The following is a 10,613-nucleotide window of genomic DNA, read 5'->3' as shown; positions in this document are numbered from 1 at the left end:
CGCAGAGGAGCCTTTAACACCTGGCTGTTAGCTCCAAGGATGCTGAGCCTTTCTTCCTACTGGGCCAGAGACAGTGGTGGCAGAGGAGTCAGGAGGCTGCTTTCTCCCTTACTGTATTTTATGTGGGACTCAGAAGGGAGATATGTCATGTGGGAGGTGATTGGGTGAGAGGAGGATGATAAAGACAGATAGCCATGTCCGCCTTAGCTGTTCTGTTTCATTTTGATTGTTTAATTTTTTTTAATGGTTTAACTATTGTAACTGTTACTGTGTTTTATTATTCTGTAATAGTGGGGGTTGTAAGGGGACAGTATTATGTGACTGTTGCTTATATTTTATATTTTTATTCTATGTTGTAATATTAATTGTTTTATTATCAATTCTGTTGTAATCCGCCTTGATTCCTTTGGGAAAAGGCAGAATATAAATAAATTATATTATTATTATTACTATTATTATTATTATTATTTAGAAAAGCAGTTAAAACTGAGCTTTTTAGCCAAGCATACCACCACTTGATATGAATACCCCCCTGATATGATATGAATGATATGCCCCCGTCTGTGTATGATCCTTGCCTTGCTTGTTGATGCTATTGTTTGATGTTGGATATTTTATTGTTTTTAGCTGCTTTTAACTGAATTTTTATGTAAGCACTGTGTGCTGTTATTTAGTCTGCAACCATGCTTCGATCCACTGGGAGAGGCAGGGAAACATAATAATAATAATAATAATAATAATAAATTATTTATTATTAAAGAGTAAGAAAGCACTTTGTATACTAAAAATTATATACAAATGCATAATGTGTTTTGTATGGTGAAAAAATGTACTTTGTTGAAAAAAAATTGCCTACATAGAGGTGAACCTGAGATCTTCTGCAGGCAATCACAATTCTTCTAAAGAATCTCAAAACCACAAATTTCTTAAGAGTGTCTTAAGAGAAAAGTCTTAGGTATAAGAACCCATCTTCAAATTTCTGATAAGGACTACCCTGTTGCACAAATGTGTTAATTAAAAAACAAAAAGATTGTCAGTCTGATGTGACCAGTATCAGAACTGGATGGGCAGGAAACCAACAATTTACTATTTCAATTGGAGTGATTCATCTGAGCTAGTAAGAATGGAAGATTTAAAGAAGGGCCTTCCTGTTGAAAATGTGTTTGAGATCTGTTGTCAAAACAAGATTCCACAGGAAAACAAGATGCAACAGGAAATCACACACACACACATGAACAACGCCAAGCACAGAACTGAGTCTTCCAAAATATCTCCACTTCTTCCTGTTTTGAAAAGAGACAATGCATAGCCCTTCCTTTCCTTTATCATACATGTAAAAGGAAGGAAGCTGAGGTTGAACTGTCTCTGTTAAGAGGTCCACATAGTGAATGGGGTGCCCTTTTTATGTTACAGCTATCATCAGACAGCCTCTTTTCTGTGACTTCATCACAGAATGGTTTTATTTAGGTCAAATACTTGTATTTGCAGTACTGGAGGGGTGGTATTCATAATCCTTAGTGGACTCAAAAAGTTAATTTCAAGAAAGAAGTTCTCAGAATTTCCTGGTCGTTATCACCACAGCTCATGCTGGCTGGGAGATCTGGGCTTTGCAGTTCAGAACGTAACTTTTCAAATCTCTTATTCCCCCTTGCCCTTGCAGCCATCCCTGCAGCACCACCAGGGATTATGAATTACACAGAGTGCCCTAGGTTGTTGGGACACTCTCTGATGCATCTAGAGATATTACAGGAAGGGAAGGAGAGATTATCAAAGCATGCTTCTCTGCTCTCTGTTTGCTTTAAAGAGTGCCTGTATCTTTCTCCTTTAAAGAATGTCCTCAAGATCTCAGTGCTTCTTTAAACAGAAAGAGTCCAACAGATAGACTTACATGTGCATGTTCCATTGAAGCAGGGCTGGGAAATGTTATTTTTAGGTGCCACATCCCAGAATCCCCAGCCAGCATAATTTCTCCAAGCTCTACACTGAAAATATGCTTACAACTGTGTTTTTAGTTCCATCATTGATTTTGAAGAGAAAGGATGTACAACCATGTCATTTTCTAAAAAAAAAAAAGAACAACCAATTTTTTAGAGACGCGCAGCCTGAATAGGTGCATGAACCTGGTCACCTGGCTGCAGGTGTTGTCATATATGTCTAGCAGTCCTCTTTGCATAAGGTTGCGAGTTCAATACCAGTGAAAGGGCTCAAGCTCGACTCAGGCTTGCATCGTTCCGAGGTCGTTAAAATGAATATCCAGCTTGTTGGGACCAATTAGCTTACTTGCTATTGCTATTGCTATCCTCTTTACATCACTGTGCCTGGGATTCTCACTTATCCCATACATCCCACACATCATATTGTCCTGCTGTATATGCAGATAACACAAACCTTGTAATTATAACAGGTGCAATGATTGAATGTGGGGGTGGTCTGGGCCATCTCTTAATTTAAATTGTACAGTGTTTTATGTTACATCATTCTGGCATTTCACCACCAATAAGGAAGAAAAAGGTGTGGAACTACAGGGACACAGAGCTTAGCAGATGCCAACCTTAATACAATGACTGCTGATGGCTCCCAGGTCAGTGGAGTAATGAATCTCCTCTGGGCTTCAATATATTTTAGTGATAATGTTCAGCACTTTGGATATCTCCTCTAAAGTCTATAACCTGGAACAGATTCACTACCTTCCTGACAGGCAGATGTCATTGACCTCATGCAATCACGTCAATCCTCATTGTTCATATGGCTTGTAGGCCATAAAAAAGAGCTGTGACATGTAGCAAGGACAGGTTAAATACTCTCATTTCCTCCAGACTACAGCAAAAGAGAAAATGTAATTGGATTGTGCTCCCGCTCATTTTCTCCACCATCACACCTTAGATACACTGGTTGTAGAGGAAAAACATAACCTGGAAGTAGATTTAAAATCTCAAAGAAAAAAATGTGAAAAAAATGTTTTTAACGTGGGCAGTTTAGCCAGTATCAAACACTACAAGTCCATTGAAAGTGAGCAAGATAAGCACGCCACCAGCTTGCTAATTATTATTAAGTAAACACGTTAATTACTGATTGACATTTTCTAATAACTGGTTGACATTTTCAGCATGCAATTGAATTTTATACATGCACGTTAATTTTCTATCCTTTTGGTGTGATCTTTCCTATAAAGTCACTCTCTCAACTAAAGGAAAAGAGTTGTTGGAATGGCAGAATAGTTTTTACCAGGACACCAACATATTTGTGAATGCTTAAAAACTAAACACAGAAAAGAAATGCATAGAATCAGAGGAGATGTCCTGTTTACAAGTGGCACACTTTTTGCAATTCTACCCATGTTCTCAATCAAGAGATTTACTAACCAAATTGGGATATCACCACTCACCCACCTAGCCACTCAGGAGCACCATACTTAATGTTCTCTCAATCAGTGATGGTGAAACTGTGTTAACTGCAGAATAAATGGTCCCATGTGATTCTTGTACATGGCTTGTGCCAAAAACACATCAGATTACACTGGACCTTTGCCCCAACTCTTTATCAAATAACTTGTCATCCACTAGACCAGTAATTCTCAACCTTTGATCCTCCAGATGTTTTGGACTTCACCTCCCATAATTCCTGAGCATTGGCCATACTGTCTGGGACTTCTGCAAGATGAAGTCCAAAACCTCTGGAACACCAAAGGTTGAGAACCACCGCATAAGACCAAATAAATGAGATGAACAACACTGGGATGAGGAGGTCATTGTATGCTGACAGTTTCTCTCCATCATGGTCCCTTCAGCCATTTTACTTCCAAGCACAAAACAAGAGCCAATTATTTATTCACTATCCATATCAGCACTTGACTTTTATCTTGCAACTGAGAGATTTGTTTTATAGGAAAGACCTGTGGTGCAAGCACAGAGACCAAATCTGGGTGTAAAATTCAGTTTTGTTCTGGAAATCTCAACTATTTGAATTCAGATGATTATTAATGGCTGAGAGCCAGTGTGGTGTAGGGTTCAATTTCCTGCTCAGCCATGGAAACCCACTGGGTGACCTTGGAAAAGCCATGATAGGTTCACCTTAGGGTTGCCATAAATTTGAAATGATTTGAAGGCACACAACAACAAACAACAACAATTTGCAACTATTATGCCAATTTCTCAGAAAATAACATTTGTATCACACACTGATACTTTAGCTTCATCAGCACATCATATCTATTGGAAGACACACCTTTGCAGAAATTTCATATTCCCTAAGACAATGGAGCAAAGCAGGTTCTACTGTGTTCATAATCTAGTATTACACCTGAGTCCCATAACAAATATTTTATGGGTATCACTTCACATCCTGCCCTAAGTTACACTTGTACAGTATTTCTGAAATGGGAAATGCAGTCAAAGAGAGAGAATAAGACACAGTCCAAACAGGGTGGAAAAGACCTATGATTCAAGCAGTGTTGATGGTGTCATCCATTTTCATGACAATCCTTAGCAGAACTGAAAGCATTAATCATTGCAATTATCAAGATAATGAAATGATTTCCTTAAGAACTGGTTTTAAAACATGGGTTTTTAATTAGATTTTAATCATAGCTATTTCATTCAAATGGGTGTTCAGTGCCATTGACTTCAGCCTAAATTCAGAATAGACACAATGACTTAATGGGAATTTGGTAAGTGAGAATTTACACTCGGTCCATTCTTCCAGTGAATCTAGTTGGGTGACAGCCAGCATAGTCTAGTGGTTTCAGCATCAGACTATCAGCTCTATAGAAACCAAGGTGTGAATCCCCATTCAGCCATGGAAACCCAATGGCTGACCTTAAGCAAATCATACACTCTGCCTTTTAGGAAAGTCCCCTCTGAACAAATCTTGCCAGGAAACCAGTCCGACTCATGATAGGTTTGCCTTAGAGTCATCAAAAGTCAAAAATGATTTCGAGACACAAAACAACAGTCTAGTTGGGATTAGCAATTGCAGTAGGCCATTGTTGTGAACAATATTTATCTCAGATAAGCAAATTACATTACCTTGGAGCCCAAAATAAATTAAAATAGAACTAGTGAATGTTCTGAAAATCTATTGTCTGTAAGAGGAATGGGCTACTGATTCCCACCTCTTGAAAGTAATGTGTTACACCAGCAGTATTACCTGCAGTATCATTGGCAGTTCTGGCTGGGTGTGATGGAGGTTCTAGATTAGGTGATATTTTGGCCTGATCCAGCCAGGCTGCTCCCAGAAAGAAGGGACTAAAACAGCCAAAAATGGCTTGTCTGTAATTTGCCTATAGGATTATTTGTTTTGTATACCCATTTGTTTATTTGTATTTTATGCCATTGTTCAGGCCAATATCTTATATTTCTAAACCATCTTTAAGGTAAAGCCTTCCCCACCAGCTTGCTTGTATTTAAAAATATAAAATAAACATAAAGCAAATATAAAATATTGTTGTCGTTGCTGCTGCTGCTGTATGCCTTTAAGCTATTTCCAACTTATGGTGACCATAAGGGTCACCCTATGGGTCACCATAAATATCATGGGGTTTTCTTGGCAAGATTTTTTCAGAGGTAGTTTGCCTTTGCCTTCCTCTGAAGCTGAGGGAATGGAACTTGCCCAAGGTCACCCAGTTGGTTCCTAGCCAAGTGGAGATTTGAACCCTGCTCTCCACAGTCCTAGTCCAACACTCAGACCATTACACCACATTGGCTCTCATAACGAACACATTGCAAGAAGATAGTCAGTGAAATAAAATAATTTAAGACAGTAATTTAAAACATTTTGCAAATTCACCAACACATACATATTTAATTAATATGAACAGGGAAAAACATTTAAGTGCAACAGCAACTGAGATAAATAAATACTTAGAGACGCAGTTGAAAGGAGCTCAACTTAACTGTGTTTTCAAGGTCAGTTTAAAACCAAATGTGATGGAACCAGCTATATCTTGCTTGAGATTACAAAATGATTTCATTTAAAGAGTACACTATGATAATTTGTAGTATTCAGTCACAAAAATGATGAATCTTCCTCACATAATCTGAAGTTGTCACATGCAATGAGATACTCACTCTCATATTCATTATGGCCAAACTACCAATTAAAACCAAGATTACTAACTATTTGAAAACCCATGTGGATGTAAAAAAAACCCTCATGGTCAGCAAAACTTGGAAAATTTATTGTGTTGGACTACAGCTCCCAGAAGTTCTCAGTCTCCATGTTGTCTAGGCAATTCTGATGGTCATAATCCAAAAAAGTAATTTTTCCAAGCTCTGTGCCAAAGTATAGTTTCTGAGAGCTGCCATGACCCAGTGAAAAAGACAATCCATCAGACTGCTGGACCTAGCCCAAAAAAGTCTATAGTATCAAGTCATGCTTTGACTATGAGCTCACCAGGGGTGTGTCAGCTGTGAGGTGCTTTCCTTGGGAATCAGTTCTGCTCATTCAGTGCCTTTGATCAGCACAGGAGAGTAGTGGAGGGAAACTGAACCAGAATAAGGTCTACTGTCTGCATAGTTCACACTATGATTCTAGCAATTTCTTATCTCATCATATTACACTTTACTGCTGTGGGGCGGTATTCTCCCAAGCTTCTAGCCTGGTGAAAATGCTGAAGACAGGAAAATACAAAACACTCCTTTGCAGATATGCCTTGAGGTGACTATAAGCAAGTTGTTATTTCTCTGCCTCAGCTATCCACCAACACAATGGGAAAAGGAGCAAGGAGGGCTGAAAAGAGCCATCAGAAAGGATTGATGTAGGATGCCACAGTAGCATCATTTGCTTGATTGTAAGTGTTTCTCAGATGCACATCTGTAGCTGCTTGCTGCATCCCTGGTCACCTTATGACAAAAGCTGAGTGGCTACCTTTTAAACAACATGATCACTCAGAAGGTTTATGCAGCACTGGGTAAGACATGGGTCAGATAGGGATGATTATCACTTGTTGACTGTAGGATCAGCACGTGATGTGTTGAACATGTAAATGAGCCATCACAAATATTATCACCAGACATCACTTTCATGTCAACCCAGAAGACAATGTTTTAAATCTAGTCCATCCACACATTCATTTAGCCATTAAGGACTATCACTACCCCACAGCTGCAACATCAGCTGATGGCTTTTATAGAATCTCAGAGTTGGAAGGGACAACAAGGGCCATCTAATCCAACTCCCTGACATGAAGGAATACACAACTAAAACACTCCTGAAAAATGCCCATCCAACCTATTTTAAGACCTGATTAAAAAAACTATTCTCCAAGGCAACCCATTCCACAGTTAAACAGCTATTAAGTAAGTAAGTAAGTAAGAAGAAGTGCAATTTCTTTTCTTGTAAACTGAATCCATGTAAATCATACTACTAGAAGAAAACACCACAGACTTGGAATAACTACAAAGGAAGGTCAAAGATGGAAGTGCAAAGCCAGGCTTAATGCTGAACATAAAGGAAACAAAAATAATGACTAGGGAAGAAATACATAAATTCAACCTAGACAATGAGGAAACTGAAATAGTTGATGAGTTCCCATACCTTGGATCAAACACTGATCAGAAAGAAGAGAACAGTCAAGAAATCAGAAGATTAGGAATGGGAAAGGCAGCTGTGAAAGAGCTAGTGTAGTAGTTGTTGTTGTTGCTGTGTGCCTTCCAATAATTTCTGACTTATGGCAGCTCTATCATGGGGTTTTCTTGGCAAGATTTGTTCAGAGGAGGTTTGCCATTGCCTTCCCCTGAGGCTGAAATGGTGTGACTTGCCCAAGGTCACCCAGTTGGTTTCATGGCTGAGCTGGGAATCGAACCCTGGTCTCCAGAATCCAACACTCAAACCATGACACCATGCTGGCTCTCACATTGACAAAATCCTAAAGAGTAAAGATATAGAAATGAACGTTAAAGTCAAAATCATACAAGTCATTGTATTCCCTATTACCATGTACAGATGCAAGAATTGGACACTGAAGTGATCAGATAAGAAGAATATCAGCTAATCTGAGATGTGGTGCTGGAGAAGAGTACTTAGGATACCATGGACAGCCAGAAAGACAGGGGGGAAAGTCATTGAACAGATCAAGCTGGAAATCTCCTTGGAAGCCAAGATGATCAAAATGAGGCTGTTATATTTTGGCCACATCATGAGAAGGCATGATACATTACAAAAGACACTAATGCTAGGAAAGGTAGAAGACAGTAGAAAGAGAGGAAGACTGCACACCAGATATCAGAGAAGTCACCAGCCTGAATTTACAGGACCTAAGCAGAGAAATAGAGGACAGGGAGATGTCTCATTGACAGGGCTGCCATGGGTTGGGGTTTATATGAAGGCAGTTAACAACTGCAATAACATTTTGAATTATGGGTTAAGTGGGCCATGACAGAGATATAAAACTGCGCACAGAACTTTCTTATATCATCACATCACTTCAGACTAGGGCAGCCCCATTAAAAAAAAGAAATCTTGAACCATCCACCCCATGAGCTTCAGGCTGCTATCCTGAGAGTCAGCTCCACTGGAGTCAATGGGGGTACACTGCACTGTCACTTAATTGTCATTGAAACCTGGATCCATTTGAAGAATGACATCATTCTAAAAGAGTTGAAGAAAGTAGCCCTTTTCAGCAGGCCTCTTCCCAAGAATCACACACTCCCTACGCATGGCTTAGAAAAGTTTGTTGTGTGCTTTCAAGTCCTTTAGTCTTAGGGCGACTCTAAGGCAAACCTATCCTGGGGTTTTTGGTGGGTTTTTTGGGCTATGTGGCCACGTTCTAGAAGAGTTTATTCCTGGCGATTCGCCGGCATCTGTGGCTGGCATCTTCAGAGAATGCTGACCTGGAAAAGAGTGGGTATATATATACTGGGGTTTGCTTGACAAGTTTCTTCAAAGGGGGTTTGCCACTGTCACCCTCCGAGGCTGAGAGTGTGTGACTTGTCCACAGTCTCCGGGTGGATTTCCATGGCCAAGCTTGGTTTCAAACTAGAGTCATAGTCCAAAGCTTGAACCACTCTAACACGCTGGCTCTTTTTACTTATTTTATAGGACTGCCCTTGCTTGAATCTCCCACCCAGCATGCTGGTTGGGGGATTCTGGGAGTTATAACCCAAAAAGTAACTTTCTCAAAGTCTTCAAAAATATACCTGTGTTACTGTAGAATCCGTATGCAGAGAGATCTTGTAGCACCTGTGAGACTAAGTGAAAGAGTTGGCAGTCTGAGCTTCCTAGACACAAGTCTACAGATGCATCTGAGGAAGTAGAGTGGAGTCTACCAAAGCTCTGGCTGCCAACCTCTTTCTTTCAGTTAGCCTCCCAGAATTCCATAGCAGAGAGTCAGACAAAGAATTATTTCTCCAGTGTGGATGCAGGGAAAGGGGGCATCTCTATCCTTAGGGAGGAGGGGTTGTGAGGACTGGCCTCCAGGAGACAGGACCCACCTGGAAAGCGCCGACCAGCTCTTCCTCCCGAGAGCCATGATGCTGGCGACCTCTCGCTCTCTCTATGCCTGGCTTTGGAAGCGGCAGCGGGGCTTGGCACTGAAGCTCCCGTCTCCTCCTCCTCCTCCTCCTCCTTCTTCAAGGCCCTGGGCAAACTTGGGAGGGCATGAAGGGAGAGAGCGGGAGATCCGTGGGGAAGAGAGAGAAATCAGGGGCAAAGGTAGAGAGGGGGAGAGGCTAGTGGCAAAGGTGGAGAGTGAACGATCCGTGGCAAAGATGGGAGAGACCCGTGGCAAAGTCAGAGAGGGTGAGATCCGTGGCAAAGTCAGAGAGAGTGGCAAAGGTAGGTGGGAGAGATCCGTGGTCACTGGTCAAGGCGGAGGGGAGAGATCCGTGGCAAGGGCAGATGGGGAAGATCTGTGGAAAACAGAGAGATGAGGAGATCTGTGGCAGAGTCGGAGAGGAGGAAATCCGTGGCAAAGAGACAGAAGAAGAGATCCGTGGCGGAGAGGGGAGATCCCTGGCACAGGTAGATGGGGGAGATCTGTGGGAGACGGAGAGATGGGGAGAAGACCGAGGGGGGGATGAGTGGCAAAGGCAGAGGGGCCCAAAGGTCCCTGTTCCTCCGTGGCTCCTGTCTGTCGGTCTGCAGGTGGCCCTGCTCTGGCCCTGGGACGCTCGTCTGCCGCCTCCTTCCGCCTGCCCTGCCCCTTGCTCCCCTTGACAGGCTGGGAGCTCCTCTGGCCTCCAGGAGCAGACCGGCCTCCCTCCCTTGGCAAAAGGTGCAGCCTCCTCCGCACAAAGGCCGCTGTTCTTTGCCTTGCCCCGGCTGGGGGTGGGATTTGAATCCAGAGCCTCAGCAGCCAAGGCGCCCAGGGTTTGGCGGGGGCAACTCCCTGCTCCCAAACCTGTTTTTCCTGCCTCGCCTCCTCTGCACTGGCAGAAAGCAGGAGGAGAGGGAGAGGAGGGGAAAGTCTAGGCTGGAGCCACACTGCAGCACTAATCCGCTTTGAATCCGCTCTGGCTGCCAGGGTTCCATGCAATGACATTCTGGTGCCACAACAAACGACCATTCCCAGAATGCCATCGCATGGAACCCTGGCAGCCAAAGCGGTCTCCAACCGGATTAATGCTGCAGTGTGGATCCAGCCTAAGAAGCAAGGAGGGCCACCAAGGAGGAGGAGG

At 42.1% G+C, this 10,613-nt stretch overlaps 1 protein-coding gene across 2 annotated transcripts in view; it reads right to left on the bottom strand.

Annotated features, from left to right (window-relative positions):
* The window catches only part of LAD1 (ladinin 1), a 37,222-nt gene extending 26,890 nt beyond the window's left edge, over positions 1-10,332 (bottom strand). Inside the window, exon 1 of one of the 2 annotated variants that reach the window (XM_042465778.1) lies at positions 9,429-10,332. In XM_042465778.1, coding sequence (XP_042321712.1) covers positions 9,429-9,466 — 38 coding nt within the window. In that variant the 5' untranslated portion in view covers positions 9,467-10,332. Of the gene's footprint in view, positions 1-6,390; positions 7,133-9,428 lie in introns of those variants that run through there. The other variant, XM_042465779.1, reaches the window with a different exon arrangement.
* Positions 10,333-10,613: the final 281 nt, after the last annotated feature.

Source organism: Sceloporus undulatus, chromosome 4 (genome assembly GCF_019175285.1).
Source record: "Sceloporus undulatus isolate JIND9_A2432 ecotype Alabama chromosome 4, SceUnd_v1.1, whole genome shotgun sequence".
Taxonomy (NCBI): domain Eukaryota; kingdom Metazoa; phylum Chordata; class Lepidosauria; order Squamata; family Phrynosomatidae; genus Sceloporus; species Sceloporus undulatus.
Note: the sequence above shows the minus strand (reverse complement) of the source record. Positions and strands in the feature narration are given on the sequence as shown.